This window comes from Desmodus rotundus, chromosome 9 (genome assembly GCF_022682495.2).
Source record: "Desmodus rotundus isolate HL8 chromosome 9, HLdesRot8A.1, whole genome shotgun sequence".
Lineage (NCBI taxonomy): Eukaryota > Metazoa > Chordata > Mammalia > Chiroptera > Phyllostomidae > Desmodus > Desmodus rotundus.
In genome coordinates, this window is record NC_071395.1 from 33,693,585 (window position 1) to 33,713,199 (window position 19,615).

Sequence of the window (19,615 nt, forward strand, 5' to 3'; positions counted from 1 at the left end):
AGCCTATTTTAGAAAGTTAATTTTAAAGTCTTTTTCTAGTAAGTCCAATGTTTGGAATTTCTCAGGGATAGTTTCTTTTCAATTATCTTGTTCTTTTGAATGGACCATACTTTCCTGGGTTTGTTTTGTTTTGTTTTGCTTGCCTTGTAATTTTTTTTGTTGCTGAAAATTGAACATTTGAATATTACAAATGTGGTAAAACTAGAAATTAGATTCTTGCCTTTCCCCAGGGTTTTCTGGGGGCTTTTGTTTTATTATTATTATTGAAGGCTACAGTAGTCCATTTGTTTAGTTACTTTTCAAAACTTAAAAAAAAATTTTTTTTGCAAAGATTGTATTCCTTATCATGTGTGATCACTGAGGTGCTTATTCCTTCAGCTGATGTTCTCCTAATATTTTGGCAGAGATTTTTTTTTGAATGCCAGGAGTTTACACAAATAACTAAACACAGCCCTGGCTAGTATGGTTCGGTGGGTTGGAGTGCCATCCCATGGACCGAAGGGAAACAGGTTTGATGGCCGGTCGAGGCACATGCCCAGATCATGGGTTTGATCCTCAGTCAGAGCACGTGCAAGAAGGCAACCAAGTCGATGTTTCTTTCTCACATCGATGCTTTTCTCTCCCTTCCTGTCTCTTTAAAAGCAATGAAAAAGTGTTCTTGGGTGAGGATAAAAAAAAATAAAAACAATCAAACAAAAGTTTTTTCTTCCAATCTTTGCAGATCAGTTCTGTGTCAGGGCCCTCCTTCAACACCAAGCTTGCACCCAATCTAGGGCTCACTTCTAAGTGAAAATTTGGGTCTTCTCAACACTTTTCTAAACATGCATTTTAACTTAGGTATATTTATGACCTTCTAAATTGCTTCATCCACACAAGCTTTTAAAAATGCCTTACTTTCCCAAAGAATCTGCCCCAGCTTTTCCTTCCACTCCTTAGGTATCTTGACTATATTATGCGCCAGGTATTTGTAGTTTCTTAGTTCTCCTCACAGTATTTTTTTAAATCAAAACTCACAGCCTTTCCAGCCTGAGTTCTGAGTGAGGAAAAATAGAGATGACCACCTTCCGTCAGTCCTTCGGTAGCCCCTAGACAGGTTACAACTGACCAAAGTCATAAGCTTTTACTGTCTTTCCTGTTCCCTTCAGAGCCAGACACCAGGACCCCACAAAGATAACTCCTGTTGACACGGTTTCAAGACTGCACTGAGCTGGGGAGGGAGGGCATAGGACACAGGGGGCAAACACAAGGCGCGCAGGCTGAATGCGGCCCTCCAGCTTGTTTTATCTGGCCCAGCACCTTGTTTCTACCCGGTGGCAGCGCTAAGCTCTCGCTTAACTGTTAAGGAGTAGTTACAGTTACACAGTCCTAAAATCACATTCGGCCCTTTGAAGGCAACCGCGAGGCTGATGTGGCCCCCGGTGAAAATGAGTTTGACACCCCTGGCTTAGGACAATAGCAGGTAAAAATGCTACAGTTTTCACTTATTCCGCATTTGCTTGGCTGCTGTAAACCTTTGACTGTATCCCAGAGTTCTGATAAACTTGGTTCTGAAGTTTGTGTTTCGATGACTGTGTGTGGGGATAAGAGGTGGAATCTGCCTACTCTGTCAATTTGCTGATGTCGTCCTGTATGATTTTTAAATGATTTCTTTTTTCCTGAACTTTTCTCTCCCCCCAAGAATCTGGCAACCACCATTTTACTTCCTGTTTCCACACATTCGACTGCTTTAGATACCTTGTATAAGTGAAATCCTACAGTATTTGTCTTTCGTGGCTGGTTTATTTCCGTTAGCGTAACTTCTTCCAGGTTCATCTATGTTGTAGCACGTCACAGGAATTCCTTTTCTTTTTTTTAAGACTGAGTGATACTCCACTGAATACCACATTCTGTTTGTGCACTCAGCCATCAACAGACACTGGGTTGGTTGGCTGTGTGCATATCACTACAATGAATATAGGTGTGCTAATATCTCCTCAAGACCTTGCTTTTGATTCTGTTGGGTAATATACCCAGAAGGTCACCATAGGCACCTTCATCCTAACTTGACATTTTACAGTTTGATTTATTTTGTTTAAATATCTTTGACTTCTACCTACTACTTAAATGACAGTCAATAAGCTTATTCTCCCTTTTCCCTTTTATTAAAAAAATTACATTGTTTCTATTTTGTCAAAATACGTAATTTCTACATCACATTTTCCCACCCTTGCCTCTATCTACTTTTGTCTTAGTCTTGGATTTGAAGTTACAATAATACAGCCCTAAGCTATAGTTTTCCAGTCACCTCCTAATTGGATGAAACACATCCTTTCACAGATTTCTCAGTAAACACTCCCCAGTTTTTGTATTGTTTTACTTTGTCTGTTGTTGAGAATTCTAATAGCAACCTCATTTAACTACTCTTTTTGCCTGGAGGCCCCCGGGATATTTTTCTTCTTATTGACTAATCTGTATCCAATTCCACTCCGACCTTTTATTTCTGGAAACTTTCTTGGATTATACATTTAACTACTAGTTCTGTTCCATTATTTTGTTTTTCTTCTTCAGGGACTCCAATTATTCACACATTGGCTCTTATTTGTGTGTCCTCTGTCGACCACTTTCTCTCTAACCTTTGTACTTCTATTTTCATTCTTGGCCTTTCATGATTTCCTTTAACGAGTTTCCAGTTGAATCTGGTTTTCCTTGAGTATCTCGGAAGATGCTCATTCTTCAAGATGACGTGACTGTGTCTTTACCCCTCATATTCTTTCCTGAGTCATTCAACTCTTGTTTTCTACCTTCCTAATATGTTTTGTTTTGGGCCTATTTCTGTTCTGAGTTTTGTTACTTCTCATATGAGATGTTTTTCATATGTGTGGCAGTTTTGTTGAAAGGTAAATAATCCTTTGGGAATGTGTTACAGTTTGCTCATTTAATATTTCATTTGTTGGGGGAAAATTTGTATCAGCTGAAATATTTTCTCATTTTAATTTTACAGCTTTATATGACGTACTGTTTTTTGTTCACTTTGTGCTTTTAAAAAATGTTTGAAATAATTTCAAACTTCTAAAAATGTTTTCAGTCTTTTTGTTCCATAAGCTTCATAATTTCTTTAAAGTATACAGAGCAGTTATTTTATAGAATGTCCCTCAGTTTAAGTTTGCCTGATACTTCATAATTAGATTCAGATTATGCTTTTCTGGGTTTGTTTTTGCAAAAACGCCATGAAAGTGATGCTGTGTTCGAGTGCACCCCATCAGAAGGCACATGACGTTGCCAGGTCCCATCACTAGTGGTGATGATTGTGCTTGGACTCGGCGGTAGCTACCGGTTCCTTCACTGTAGTTACTATTTTCCCCTTTGTAATTAATAACTATTTTTTTGGAAAAATACTTTGAGACTATGTGCTTTATATGCTTTCCCTCACAAACTTTACCCCACTGGTTTTAACACCCACCAACGGTGACTGCCTAGGTCAATCGTACCGTGATGATTGCCAAACAGTGACTTTCTAATTTCGTCACCCTGCATTTCATTGTCGGCAAACTGCTCTGGTAGCTTTCCCCTTTCCCTCGGTAATTTATCCATATCGATACATACCAAGTAAACAGTATGTAAATACATACTTCTAACACCTGCAAGCACTTAGGTGGAAAGTGCATGGAGTCTGCAGCTTACCCTCAAATGTTTCAACAAAGTAACACACTCACACACACTCAAGAGCGTAACTCAAAGGTGAAAAACCCATTAACAGTTATTTGGTCGAGGTGAACGGTGTGTGGGAGACCACTGTACTACTCTACGACTTATTTGAAAACAATTAAAGTCAGCCTGCATGTTTGATTTACCAGTATTTGAATATATTCAGACTTTATTTCCGTTGCCTACAGAAACTGAAACACTAGCATCTGTGCAACAGCCCTCTGAGGCAGAGGGAGAACACCATCCCAAATCTTACACACTGGGATAACAGCATCATGTTTGACAAGACTGCCATTCAGGAAACCAAGCCAGACAAAGCAGCCAACTCAAGATGAACGATTCCAACCTTAGGACATGAGTGAACTTATCACTTAGGGAACATTATAAATAATAATAAAACGTCACACAGACTCATGAAAGTTCAGAAAATTTCCCAAAGAGTATATACAGACAGGCTCACAATACAGAAACCTGTAAATTACAGCACTCTGAGGTTTTAGCAAAGCATACATTATAGATACATTTGCCATATAGTGCAATTTTATTGTGTAAAACGTGAATAATAGTGCACTTAATTCCAAGAGTCACATTCAAATATATCAAAGAGTACAATTCAAATACCCGCTATTGAAGAAATACATACTCTTTTTATAACTAAGTTGTGCAAGTATAACATTTTTAGTGTTGTGGTGATCGAGCTATAAGTATTCTAAACAGCAGAACTCAGGGTGTGTTTGTGTGCAGTAATCCACCTCTCCACAGAGACGTGCTGGGCAGACAGACAGACACAGGCAGTGTAGCACAGCTTGTTTTTATTACACATCACAACCACAGTTCTGTTACTCACAGACGGTTAGACAATGGATCTGAAAGGCAGCAAGCTCTCACCAGGAGTTATTTTTCAGGACAGAGCAGGTCTACACCAGCCGCACCGCCCACCGTCTTTCTCTAAGTTAAGCACAAACTAGAGTTCCTGCAGTGTTGTTCAAAAGCAGGACATTGGGTTTCTCAGAGGGAATTCGGTAACAAGCCCAGATTTTCTAAAACCTGGTCAGGGTTTCCCAGGGTCTCTTCTGGGCTACTGGTTGGAAGGAAGAAGATGCTGTGGACACTAGATTATAAAGGCTGAGTGAAGGTACAAGCAGTGTTACTCAGTAAAACAAAAATTGGAAAACGATCATGTAGGAAAATTAGCATTTCATATCACCTGAGAATAAATAACAACGGTGAAATCAGTCTTCTAATGTTTTTTGTCAGGATGATGGAACACATAAAAACACTACCTGGTAATAACTGGTGACCAGCGCGGGGGGGGGGGGGGGGGGGGGGGCTGACATGCTACAGGACGGGGAGTAACCATGGTCTTGAGGTACAACATGAACCGGTGTCAGATGTGCTGAATGGCTTCATTCTCTGGTAAATTTCAAAGCTGCCAGAACAGAGGACCAACTATTCTGAAACTTGCTCATTTTTGGTCAAAGAAATAACTTCCTGATAAAGAGCGCTCATAACACCCACATGCACTTCTCACTCATTAGATCTGGGTATGGATAAATACCGAAACTTTTGTCTCCGGTTAAGGTCTTATAATAATAAATGCACCCGATAACCCAGTTAAGACTGATAATTGAAATAGCTAACTCTGAAACCAGATTAACTACAGGAGTTACAGCTTTAAGCAGATTTTTTTCAAATGCAGCCAAGTGTCCCTATTTTTCACTTCAAGGGACAACCACTTGCAAAATCTCTTCTGTTATACTGATTTGTTCATTTAACATGAATTTTGTACTAACTGAATCAAAGATTAAAACCTCACTAAATTTCATCCTTTAAAATGAAAGGCAATGACGTACCACCGCTCTGAGTCATGTTTGAGGGTTCAAAGAAAACCCTTTGAGTTCCCTGTATGGGGCCTGCAATGACCGTCTGCCGTCTTCTAAAGTTTCCCCCAAATCACTTTAAAATCTTGCTTCAAAGTCTGAATTTTTCTGAGAAATAAACACATCTATAGGTTGTTAAACCTGTTAGGTTTTACAACTTATGCTTGGTTTCTTCCCGTTATATAAAATCAAAATGAAAAATTTTGACCAAACAATTAATTACCGAAAAGTCCTACCACGGAAGGTTTTAGCGTTTTTATACTGTCAGCCATTTTCTTCTGATTAAAAAAAAATCATTAATTTAAATCTGAAGACGTCTGTATTGCAGATGGAGGATTATAGCAATCCTTTGTATTGTTAAGATATTCTTTGTGGGGAGTATTTTTTGGGTCCTAAAAATGTAAAGCAGCTGCCTTCATTATAAATGAATACAGAAGATACCTAATAGAACTTGAATATGTCTTCCTTGATTATTATGGACTCCTATGAGGCAATTTGCTTGCTCCTTCATTCTGCCACTATTCTCTTCACTAAAGATTTTAAAGCCACATTTATCAAAGATAACTGTCCAAACTTAGTGTTTAACAAGTACTGTCTTACGAGTTTGTCCATTGTATGTACCCACCCAGCAGACGGGTAACTTAGGAGTATTACCAAACACTCCTCAGGTTCTACTGAGAACGCACTTGTTTTTGACAGGGTTCTCGAGTCTGGGAAAACTTTAATATTTACATTATTAGCCGACCCTTTTGAAAGTGCACTAATACTGAAGTTTGTTTTTACAGCTAAAATCAGAACTGAAGTTTAGATGATCTCTGATTATAAATTAATACTACAATGAAACCTGTCCAAACAGCTTAAGATTCCTGCCTCAACAAAAGAAACCCAAAGAATCGGACGCACCGCGCTGCTGCGCTCCGGCTCACGCATCAAACGCGCACCGGGAAGGGGGGTGTAAACGGACCGCACCCAGTCTCTCCGTGACCAACCTAATCAAAACTCCTTCCCACGTTCAAACCCACAGAGGCCCTGTGGCCAAGAAACACCACCAGTGGGGAGCACTTTTACAGAATTACTAAAAAACCCAAACCCACTAGATGTCTAGATGGTTTTCCGTATGGTCCATTACCAGAGAAGAAAAGGGTGCCTTCTTCATATCAAGTCTTGAGACAAAATTAGAAGGAAACAAAAAGGTCAGCTGCTGGAACAGAGCAGCAAGCAATTCTGAGGGTCTTAAAAAAGCTAGGGTGTTTCCCCTTTTAAAAACTATAGACATTTCACATAACACAGATACATGTATATATCGTTAGTATATCTCCTCTGCTCCTTGCCTTAGCCTTTTGGGGAGGGCTTTAGTGCTCGAAGATTTACAACTGCAGGCACGAAATAAGTTGAGAACAAAACTCAGCTCACAGGAGAAGGCAAAAAGTTTACCAAGAGAAAGTTCTGACTACGAATTGTTGTTCAGCCTTTTGCTAGAAGTCTGAGGAAACAGAAAAAAGATAAAGCATGGACGACTGGAGAGAGAAAGAATTTGTCACTTTCTAAGGCTTCTGAATGTGGCCAGAGATTTTGAGAGAGTCGATTTTTAAAAATTACATTTTTAGGTCAATACATAGCTCTAAAGCGGGGTTCAGTTTTGGTATTTTACACTGAAATGGTTATATATAGATGGGGTAGAAATGGTATTAATGACTACTTTTCAACTATCCTTTTAAAGGATAACTAGCATTGATAGTACTTGGTAAAATGAGCAACTCCACAAAACAGAAACGTCCATGGAAAACACTGAACTGCAAGCCTTTATTTAGAGCTGCAGGCATAAACGAGCACAGCATAACGACAGTCACCGCTGTTTCTGGGCCACTGAAACATTGCAAATCTGAAGTTTAGCGCAGCCGCGTCATGCTCAGAAATGCTCACCTCCGCTTGAGTTGTGTTTGCCTCACGTGTAATGGTCAAGATAAATTTTCAAAAGGCTTAAATCACCGTGAAAGCTGTAACTTTAGTAAACTCTTAGAATACTTAAAAATAAAACAAAACACAATAAAACATACACATACGTACATAAACCAGTGCGATAAGAACTTCAGACAAGGGCAGTGCATCTCTGGTTTAAGGAAACCATATTTGTAGCTTAATTAGAACAAACTGACATCTATTATAAATGATGGTTTAATGTTATTTCCAGCATCTGATAAAACCTGAAAAACCAATTCAATAGTAACAATACCATATTAGTAACAAATTCCTACTTTATTTCTTTATTGCACATACTTTTAGTGCCTACTGTTAAATTTACTTGTTAATGTAAATATCAGAGGACTATACCTGTTGCCCTTGTGAAAATAATTTACCTTGAATAAACATTCAGAATTTCTTTCTTGACAAACCAGAATGAGACAGAATTCAGCTTTGTTAGTCCAAAACTATTTTAAAGAGAATGACAAAAGTATTGGAAATGGCACATTAAACATAAAATTCTTGGTTTATCCACCATTTCAGTTTTGAAAAATATTTCTATGTTCAAAGTGTTTAAACATCTGGACTTTTTAGAAGCTAACACATTCCTTACCGAGATGGATCACACCCGTGACTGGTCTGAAGCACTGCCTGGAAAGTGGGCACAGAGAAATCCTAGGATGAAATGGCGTGTAGCACAAATGCCGTTCCACGGTCACCTGATTCACACAAAGGAAAATGAAACGACTAGCACCTCCTTCCTGCTCTTAAAGTGAAAAGGCCTAAGAGGCCACGTGGAATATGAGTAATTATAGTAAGTTTCATTCATAAAGTGTTGAGAAATCCGTTAGATCAGAGGGTTCTCACATCTAAAGCCTTAAGTTCAAGGCTACTGTGTAGAACTGAGCTGAAGGGCAAAAGGGGAGAGGGGCGGGACACGAGTGCGGAAGCTCCTTGCACAGCCTGTGGGGACGGCGTTCAGGGGCTCTCCTGTGTCCCATCCTCAGTCTCCAGTTCTGCCAGCTGCCTCCTAAGGATATTTACTTTTGCCTGTAATTTCTTATTGTATTCAATAATGTTAACCATTTCTTCATATGCTTCATCCACGAACTTGGAAGATCTGTTCCAACGTAGGAAAATACCTGTTGAATCCAGGAAAGAAAACAAAAGAGAGAAAGATACATACAATGGATTAACATTAAAGTTGTAGATAATATATAATTCCACATATTTTTTTCTTTTTTTCACAATCACATCTGTTTGGTTTTTTGTTAAGATTTTATTTATTTTTAGAGAGAGGGAAGGCAGGGAGAGAGAGGGAGATAAACATTAATGATGTGCTAGAGAAACAAGGATCTTGTTGCCTCTCCCACACCCCTAACTGGGGAGCTGGCCTGCAACCCGGGCACGTGCCCTGACTGGGAATCAAATCAGCAACCTTTCGGTTCACAGGCTGGCACTCAATCCACTGAGCCACACCAGTCAGGGCACGAGTCACATCTACGGTTTATCATACTCTAAAATATATAGGAATCTTGAGGTATTGAAAGAGTTATCCATTACAAGAAGTCATGATTTAAGAAGTTATGATTTTTATGTACATATTTGCTCATTAATTCTTCACCCCCTAAAAAATTATGAAATGGACCAAAATAATGTTCTCTACCATCCCCGTGCATGTAAGCCTCATGCCGTTTGCTACAAAGATGAATGAAGAGGTACTTACTGCCTTCAAAACGATAAAAAAGAAATTAAATGGTATCGTAGTCTTTCTTTAATGAATGGCTAATACATTTTAGATAAATTTTGGCCGTTTAAAAAAATGGGCTTTGGTATTTCAGGAAATAAGCTTCAGGAGTCTGAAAGATTAATGTAAGTGAAATAGCTTCTTCGCATAGATTTAGACACTAAGCATGGACCCCGTGAACAATGGGATGTCTGTATTGCCGCACTGATGGACGGCATCCGTGTACATCTGTGGGCCCTAACTAGAGCGGCCGCCCCTTGAACCCTTCAGGAGCCAAGAGCAGAAGAGCCTGTCCTAATGACTGCCTAATGAAGGACACTGGAACCATCTTCTAGGAGCTCACAGCCTATTCCTGCCCTACTGTCTACCAACTGTCTCACAAAAAGAAACGTACTTTCCCTCACTCCCGTCAGGATGGCCACTACCAACGGGGGTGGGGGAACCTAACAAGAAATAACAGCTCTTGGCAAGGATGTGAAGAAATCAGAACTCTTGTGCACTGTTGGTGGGACTGTAAAAAGGTACAACCATTATGGAATACAGTGTGGGGGTTCCTCAAAAAATATTAAGAAATAATTACACGTCTGAGAGTGAGGCCCACCTTGCCATCTCCAAATACCAACAATAGCGTGTACTCAGAGGCAGCCGAGAGAGCACCCTTGGCTAAGGATAGAGAGTTTGTACAGGATGCGTGGCTCACCTTCCCAGAGCTGAAGACTCTGTGGAGCAACCGAAGGCCAGATGACAAGGTTGTTGGCTTCAAAGAGAGGGTTGGTGAATCTACTCAGTTCACTGGGCCGATTGACCCAGGACCACAGAGACATCGTCTTCTGCTGTAGCTTCAACTTACATCTGCTCAAGAGAAAAAATTGCCTTTAGAGCAGTTAATTTATGACAATCACTAGCAAATGTTCCTCCTAATAGGACACTTCTCTCTGTATGTCAGAAGGCAGAATACAAGGCTTTTATTAGAAGAATAAAATGTTGTAAAATAAAAATATGTCAGAAAATTCAGCATGATAATTGTGAATAACAACAAAAAGAAGGCTGTTTTACAACAAGAAGGAAAAAACCAGAATCTGGTCATGTCAGGTTCAGTGTTAAACACTAACCCATATATAAAGGCCTTATCATACCTGGGATTGTATTTTAATTTAAAATAATTAAATCAATTAAAAATAAATATGTACCTTGATATAAATACAGATTTAACCTATGTTCATATTCAATGAACAGTCTTCATAATAATCCTGAAATTCTGTAACACTTTTATCATGGGATAAACTGTTAGGGATGGAAAGTAAACTGGCATATTTTAGAAAAAAATAAAGTTTTAACAAGAATTGAAAGATAATTTATGGTAAACCCTCCATTAACCAAAAACATAATACGCTAAATTTTCACAGGATTCTGTTCAAGCTGAAGTTTTACTGTAAAATTGGTTTTGTCTCTGAAACTACTTTTACTTAGAAGCTTCATGAAAGTTAACTATGTGACTATAATTATGCTAGTAATAAGAGCCCACATAATCACAGAACCCCTGTGGCACTAGCATGCAGTTGCTAGGACAGCAAGTCTCCCACTGCGTCCTGAGGAACGAGGCATGGGAGGATGGGAAAGCACTGCACCACTGCTCCCTCCAGGCCCTGCCCCCAAGCCCGTGGCTAGCCAATCACTGAACTTTTTCAGGCTGAGCCCGCCCCACACAGCTTCAGAATCCTTCCCAATCAGCACTATTGGGAGGCTCTACCAAATGGCAATCAGAATGTGAGATAAAATGTATTGGTAATCCCTTTGTTGAATGTAGGTCTTGGGGATATTAACAGGTACAACACCAAAAAGAATCCATAGTCAAATATATTACTTAGATGCCAAGTTAAAGTTAGCCACATTGCTTTAACAGACAAAGGCTAGAGCAGGAGTAGGAAGACCTGTGCTATAGCCCTACTTTTGGCAACCAGCTGGCTGTGGCCCTGGACAAGTCAGTTAACTTATCTGCACATTGCCTTCCCAACTCCATAAAACTGAATGGAGGGTGCAGTTAGAGTCTATGTTAAGGCTTCTTGCAGGTGTAAGACATTATGATCCTATGTAAGGAAACCGTAATTTAAAATGGTTGCCCAGTTAACTCAAAATTTTTAATCGGTATATGGACTAATTTTAATCTATCAGAACAAAGTCTGAGGATATGCTCTCACCTAGCATGTCACAGGCTCAAAACAAGAATATGCCTCACGTGATTTATACTAAATGTAATCGCCACCATCTTCTAAGCAACATTAATGTGGAACCAAGTCCTGCTCTCTTGTAGGAAGTGGCCAAAAAACTTACAATGAAATGGCCGCAATGAAATGTACCCACCTCTCACTTTCATTGTTGCCCAGAAATGTTCCAAATTGTGAGGCATACGCGTGCTCAAAGAGCATGATGAGGAAATTCTCATTAAATTCAAAAGAACAAGGGAACTGACGAAATATCTGCCACACACAATCCAAGAAGAGAAGAAATACAGGCGACTCCCACTTCTGCCTACTGTTACAGTAGGCTGACTGTGCGCAGCGCTGTTGAAACGGGTGACCGGCCTACGAGAAAAGATGAAAACGTGACAGTCATTTCCTAGCGAGACCCCACATTCTATTCACATTATTTCACGTAGGTGCAGTGAAACTTGTATTAAGTGGGACATCGTATAATTTTGGTGACTGCTGTTTAGATGAATGATTTCTTGGTTTAAAACAATTTCCAAATACTTAACGAGGTTGTGCAGTGCAGACGTAGCCATAAGAACCGCGAGTGCTCTTGAAATGGCAAATGCAAGAATAAGGAACTTCAGGGATGATAAACATTTTCCTAGGTCTGTAATTTGGAGCACAAAGAACATAACCTCCTCAGGTACAAAATGAAGGATGGCTACCACCTTCTATCCAAAGCACTGTAGACCACTGTAAGCTACACGAGCCTTACCACTAAGTGGAGGTAAATATGGGGCTCTACCAGACAGGCTTGGCAAGGGCACTCCCGATACCGTCTTTAGTTGCATGTGGGAAAGGAGTTACTGTCGGTCTTTATGAATACCCTTTTATTAGAGATAAAGCGCCCCTTCGTTTCCTTCTTCTCCCCAAAAGAACTGGAAGAGCCTGCCATCTACTGACCAAAGGACATGGAGGAATCATTCGGCTCTGGCCCACCCAGAACCTGAGCACTGACCTTATCCCAAATGATACCGTTTTAGGTATTTCACAGACCTGCTTTACCTTTGGGTCCCTCTGGGTGACCAAGATAATGCCATGACCAGTTTCCAGTGGCTGATTAGATTTTGATGCCATTAAAATGATAACATACATCATACTCATTTGTTTGTTCTATCTTATAAGAAACGTGGCTGAATAGACTTCCGTTATTTAGGATGGTCTGACTTAACGAGATGAAGGTCAGTTGTCAGGCAGGATAGACATGGGACACGCACAGCATTAACACATAATAAATCCAAATGTAACTAGAAGGGCCAGAAATCATTTTCTCCAGGGATACTTTCATTTCCAAGATATATCTAAACATTTACATTTAACAACTGTTTATAAATTACACAGTAGATGCATTCACAAATTAATCTCTGACATGGGGGACTTCAGTCTATGTTATACGATCTTCCTTTCAGTTGTCATTCAGCCTTAAGTGGCTGCAGTGCTGTGTCCTAGGGGTAAACAGATGAACTGGGCAAGGTTCCCTGACTTCCAAGAACTCACTTATATGGTCTAGTTCAGGAAACGAGGCACAAAGAAAGTGGCCAATTCTATCTGTGAAGGAGGTTAAGGTTCCCAAGGGTTCAGGAAAGCAGTGACATTTAACTGTATCTTAAAGGATGAGGCGAATTTCCCTTGGCTGGGGAAGAAGACAGGATGGGGCTAGACTACAGCAAAAGGCAGAAAGTCAAAAAGCACTCGCCTCGGAGTTACAGATCCCTGCTCCTCCTTCCCCCTTGTGTTTGCCTCTTATCTCTAACAAGACTAAGCTCTGGAAGACAAGACTGTGTTTTACATTCTTGGTATTTCCCCTGTGGGTAACAAAGTACAACTAATAAGAGTTTAAGAGAATGAAGTGCCAAATGAGCAATATAAGCAAAGACACATACGGAAATTGATAGGCAGGAAAGATTACAACCATTTATTGAGAGGAAGATAAACTCATTGTCCCCCAGAAAATGAAACACACAATTTAAACATTTTAATTAATCAAAATTTCATACATTATATCCACTTCTACAAACCAAGATTACAACATCAATGATTAGCGGCTCCTCTGCACACAAAATAGCTTTTCTTACCTGCAGCCACTCTCTTTCTATCAGGGCCTCAAAACCATGGATGGTCCTGCTCCTTGGTTCCAAGATGATCTGGGCCAGGGAGGTAACCTGGAGTGTAGAATCAGTTCCTTCTGTTCCATGAATCAGTATGGATGCTCCTTCCCTGACGGGGAAATTCAGAGCACAAATGGGTTACTCTCAACATGGTCTACTGAGTCTGCTAATAATAGACATTCACTGGTACAAAGTCTTATTTATTCTGCTCTGTCCCATAGAGTTTAGAGTCTAAATAAGGCATATTGAAAAAAGCTTCCTTTGGGAAAAAAATATTAAAGTATACCGAGTCCCAAACTGCCCATGGCCAGAACCTCTTTACGTTACTACAAATTTCATAGAACCTTTTAGCTGAAATTTTTCTCCCTTTACAGAAACAAAAAGAAGTCTTCACTACACACAGTAGGCATTTACCTTTTCTGCTTTGATAGTTGATTAAAAGGCTTTCTTCAAAACATATAAAGAACTAACATGACTCAATACTGGGAAGACAAACAATCCAATTTAAAAATGGGCAAAGGGCCCTGGCTGGTGTGGCTCAGTGGATTGAGCACTGGCCTGCAAATCAAAGGGTCACTGGTTCAATTCCCAGTCAGGGCACATGCCTCAGTTGTGGGCCAGGTCCCTCGTTGGGGATGTGAAAGGCAACTGGTCGATGTATCTCTTACACATTGATGTTTCTCTCCCTCTCTTTTTCCCTCCCTCCCCATCTTTCTAAAAATAAATAAATAAAATGTTTTTTAAAAAATGGGCAAAGGACCTGAATAAACATACAGATGGCCCACAGACATATGAAAAAATGTTCAACATCACTAGCCATCAGAGAGATGCAAAATAAAACCACAATGAGATATCACCTCACACTTGTGTGAATGGCTATCATTAATAAATCAACAAACAACAAGTGCTGGTGAGGATGTGGAGAAATGGGAACCCTAGTGTACTGTTGGTGGGAATGCACACTGGTACAGCCACTTTAAAAATATGGAATTTCCCCCCAAAATCTAAAAATGGAACTGCCTTTTGACCCAGTGATTCCCTTGCTGAGAATATACCCTAAGAATCCTGAGACACCAATTCAAAAGAACTTATGCAGCCCTATGTTCACAGCAGCATTATTATTATTAACAATAGTCAAGTGCTAGAAGCAGCCTAAGTGCCCATCAGTAGATGAATGGATTAAAAAAAGGTCGTACATTTACACAATGGATTACTATGTAGCATAAAGAAAGAAGGAATTCCTACCCTTTGGGACAGCATGGATGGAACTGGAAAGTATTATGTTAAGTGAAATAAGCCAGTCAGTGAAAGACAAATAACATATGATCTCACTTATAACTGGAATCTAATGAACAAAATAAACTAACAAAAAAAACAGAACCAAAGATGTGGAAACATGGAATAGACAGACAGCTGCCAGAGGGGGCAGGGGGAATGGTGGAAAGAAGGGGAAGGGAGTAGCCAAAGACCATGTATGAATGACCCATGGACATCCGTGTGGGGACTGACCGTGGGAGCAGGGGAATGGACTGCACAGAGGTGGGCAACGGGAGAAAATTGGGACAACTGTAATAGAATAAACAACAATAAAAGAGAGAGAGGGGAAGAAAAAAAGTAACCAAGAAGCCAAGTCTCTAATTGCAGCTTCGCTAAAGCCAAACAGGGATCCAGACTTTCTGTGGTTTATAAATGGCAATAATAACATATTATCCTCTTGGATTAAAAAAAAAAAAAAGGCTTTTCTCATCAAACCTAGAAACAAACACCTAAAATTATTCTTCTGTACCCCTCTGACCTCGACTCTACCTTTCACCCTCAGCTAGCCGACTGTACGGACGCCTTCACAAACTGACACGGAGCTGGGAAACAAGTGTTGAACTATATTTTGAGAAACATAAGACAGGAAGAAAAAATTTAAAAGAACATTTAAAAAAATAAAACTCAATCTAGAAAGTCAGTGGCAATGATACCATGACACTTCGGAGGTGTCTGGGACCCCATTATTCTACAGAGAATGGGAGGGAGCACCAAAAACTCAATGATCTACATCCCCCACCTCCTGCAACCTCTTGTGTTGAAATGACAGTGAAGAAAACTTGGGAAAACAAAAGAAAATAAGCTCACCACTTTCTCATAAAAGTTTCATGTTTGGTTATTACTGTTAATTATCTTCCTGTGTACATATATACTTTACATAGCTATTAACACAAGGTAATTTCTTATTATTACCACTTTTAGTATAAACACTTTCCCACTTCTCTGTGCCATCCTTAGAAGTATTATATTTATGGTTATTAAATATTCTTCTGTTAAGTGATTAACTACAATTTACTTAGTCCTATGGTTGAACATTAAGGTCATTGCCAATTCTTCTGACACTGTAGATGGTGTACTTAGGTTTTTGTCTGTTGCTGAATTGTTTGAGTTCTTAATTTAAAAATAAAGATGTTAACTTAGGGTTATGATAAAACCACATGAAATCTAATAAGTAGGCTGGAAAGGGTATGAGCAAATAGTTTAAGGCTTCTGATATATATTGCATGTATATCTTAGTTATCTGTGTTATATTCTAAATTTAATTCAATTAATTTAAGGTCAATTTTTACATTTTCAGCAACTAATTATAAGGGCAGATTTTTATGGAGGTATAAGTAATAAGCTAATATATATACATATCAGAAAAGGGAAACCAAATATTGGAAAATGACCAAAACCTTCACCTCCCCGGAGTGTGAAAGTTCCTATTTGTTTAAGGTGGCCAGCTCAAACTAAACAAAGGTGGAGCTAAGAAATCTGTTCTGCACTAGACCTGCCCAGTGCAGGCTGCCTAGACCCGCATCTTCTCATTACCGTGGCTGCAGACTTGGACAACACGGTGCTAAGTGTCTATCACAATTCATGCTTCACAAGAAAACAGGAGCCTCTGTACTTACTGTGCAAAGAGAAATCTTTGAAACTTAGGTTAAAAGGAAACAAAACCCTTCACCATTTCTTGGCCATATAATCTTAGTCTTTAACACCTACATTTAATTAGATAAATGAGTTTCATCTAAAATAAAGAACAGTGACAGCCTGGGAATCCTGACATCTTGGTTCTGCCACTAACCTACCCCATGATTCTAAGCAACCCATAATCCGTTTCTCACTGCCCATTAAAAAATTACTTATGTAGTTCCCTAGTTTGTTAGTGTCAAGAAAACAAATCAAACCCTCAAAGAAAAGTGCCATCCAAATATGTGGCGGCATAACTTACACCTACCTGTTGCTTCAGTGGGAATCCCTTCTTTAAAGAAGGGCATGCTAACCTTCAGCAAGAACCTACACCAATCCTCCGCCTCCGTTCGAGTCTTCCGCCTCAGGGCTCAAGTATTAGCGACCTTCAATGACTGAATAAACTAAAATCACCTCATACACTTTACATCACTACCACCAGGCTTTCTTAACTTGAGATCTTGTTGTGTCGGCACACATCAGATAGCTTGTAATAAGCTATCTGGGAGGTTAGAAAGGATCATTTTACTGGGCAACAAAATTACATACTTCCATTCATTGATATTTCAAAAGCAGGAAGGCAAGTTTGGCCCTCCGAGAAGATATAAGAAAACTTTTCTTTCTCACAGTTTAAGAAAAGGAAAATTGGTAGATTAGTAATTTAAAGATTGTATTAAAAAGTAGGGCTTTGGTACTTCAAAAACTTCTGTCATCAAAGATGTATATGTACGTGGTTCACAATTCATTCAACAAACTATCAGTTAAATGCCGAACTCTATGCACACACTTCACTGATAAATAAATGCTGTTGACTATCTTACCCAGTAACTTAACACAATGATCTGAACATAAGATACAGAATAGGCACAAACTTTAACATCCAGGCATAACTTGTTTTATTGAGCTTCACCTCACTGCACTTTGCAGATACTGCATTGTTAACAAACTGAAGGTAAGGCCCTCTGACAGCAAAGATTACAGCTTGCTGAAGGCTCCGATGATGGTTAGTGTTGTTTTTAGAATAAAGTATTTTTAAATTAAGGTACATACATTTTTTTAAAAGAAAGAATGCTATTACACTCTTAACAGACTACAGTATAGGTAAACATAACTTTTACATGCATTGGGAAATCAAATAATTCATGTCACTTGCTTTGCTGAGATACTCGCTTTATTGCAGTGGTCTGGAACTGAACCTGTAATACCTCTGAAATATACATTAATATGTAAACACGTATCTGGATAAATGCGGAGTGTCGTTAGCAGTGTACATCCCATTCTGGAACACTGAAAGGCACCCTACCTGTCAATACACTGAGCCGCGAGACAGGCAGTAGTCAGAATCTCTTTGATGTGAGTCAGCCAGTTTGAAGACTCCAGTTTACTGAGCCATCGGTCCATGTTATGTGTTTGGTCATTACAAGCTTCCACAAGTTTGATTAAGCTCTCCTGAAGAATGTGATACCTTTTAAACATGAGGAAAAGAAAAACAAACAAACAAAAAACAAGAAAGGAAGAAACCAAACCAAAAAGTCAGCCTCTAATAAATCCAAGAGCAAAAGTAGCTCAAAATACTATAAAAATATTTGCCATGCTGTATAAAAACTTGAGGATTAAATATTGAAAAATTAATATTTAAACACGATTGCAAAGATGTTTAAAATGCCAGTCATGCCTAGTAACCCGTTCCTCATGTGAACAGATTAAACCCGGGTCAAAGAGCTGAATTACTTGCTGGGGAAGAGGGCCGGAGAACTGCATGTTGTGACAGGTCAGAGAGGGCACCGCTGACATGTGCCATCCTCCTCCCATGGATCCACCTGGTACTGTTAGCAGGGTGCCCAGAGCCAGCTCAGATCCCACTGTTTTGTTTTTTAAGATTTTATTTATTTACTTTTAGAGAGAAGGCAAGGGAGGGAGAATGAGAGGGAGAGAGACATCAGTGTGTGAGAGATACAGCGATGGGTTCCCTCTCACGTGCCCCCTACTGGGGACCTGGCCTGCACCCCAGGCATGTGCCCTGACTGGGAATCGAATTGGAGACCTTTTGGTTTGCAGGCTGGTACCCAATCCACTGAGCCACACCAGCCTGCGCCAGATCCCATTGTTTTATTAGCTCTGACTCCCACCCACCTACCCAGAAGCACTTACAAACCAGTAACTGCAAGCATAAACAGGAGATGATCCAGGTGGAGGAAACAGGGTGTGAGAATAGGTGGATATGGGGGAAGTTAAATGTCTCAAGTCTTCTGACTTAGGAAAATATAGTTATGTGTAGCATATCTGTTTAGGCTTGGTGACTACTGATCTATAAGTAGAGGAACAGATCTTGCGGTGGTAAAATTTCAGAGCTGACTTAGAGAAATGGTACTATTTGACTAAAACTCACCTATGGACATCCAAGGTAAGTTTTCTGCTTACAAAACCAAATGAGAGGAGAGCCAGTCATTTTTGGACTCTAAGTTAATGTGTAGATTTGTAATTTCTAAACAGCTAGGAGTTCACCCACTCTAATTAGCTTCAAATAGAGTCCATCAGTTTCCAGAATCCTATACCTCTCAATGGGCTTATGAATCCGCCTCCACTGGGGATAATGAGCTTCTTGTTCAAAGCCGCCTCCTTTGGCTCTAGCTTGCTGAGCTACATTTAGAGATCGGGTATCAATGACGTAGCCGCGCTTCCCGGCTCTGAGGGTGGCATTGATCAGCTTTTCATCTTCTTTGCACCGTCTACCATTTGTGCCGGTCAGTGGCTGGCCACTTCGCATCATTACCTAGAATCACAATACAGTTCAAAACTTCACAGTAGCTCTTTTTAAAGTTTTTGAAAACAGAAATGAATTAGCTAGATTAAGAGTATTTTAAAAACAATGGTGTGACACTTTGGAGATGGAGAGATCCTAAAACAAAGACCCATTTCTGCGTATTGACAAAGTTAGTAATTGTGGAACAAAAATAAGCCTTGTACTTTCAAATGACTTTTCTTCCCACTATC

At 39.6% G+C, this 19,615-nt stretch overlaps 1 protein-coding gene and 1 long non-coding RNA gene across 2 annotated transcripts in view; one reads left to right on the top strand and one right to left on the bottom strand.

The window, feature by feature from the left end:
• Positions 1 to 19,615, top strand: part of LOC128779301 (uncharacterized) — a 53,315-nt gene that overhangs the window by 7,867 nt on the left and 25,833 nt on the right. The gene's annotated exons all lie outside the window — the stretch shown is intronic.
• The window catches only part of MTMR9 (myotubularin related protein 9), a 31,631-nt gene continuing 16,495 nt past the window's right edge, over positions 4,480 to 19,615 (bottom strand). The window contains exons 5-10 of the mRNA XM_024569091.4: positions 19,177 to 19,394; positions 17,925 to 18,086; positions 13,598 to 13,739; positions 11,635 to 11,855; positions 9,974 to 10,125; positions 4,480 to 8,668 (exon numbers count right to left, since the gene is read on the bottom strand). Coding sequence (XP_024424859.2) covers positions 8,505 to 8,668; positions 9,974 to 10,125; positions 11,635 to 11,855; positions 13,598 to 13,739; positions 17,925 to 18,086; positions 19,177 to 19,394 — 1,059 coding nt within the window. The 3' untranslated portion in view covers positions 4,480 to 8,504. The remainder of the gene's footprint in view (positions 8,669 to 9,973; positions 10,126 to 11,634; positions 11,856 to 13,597; positions 13,740 to 17,924; positions 18,087 to 19,176; positions 19,395 to 19,615) is intronic.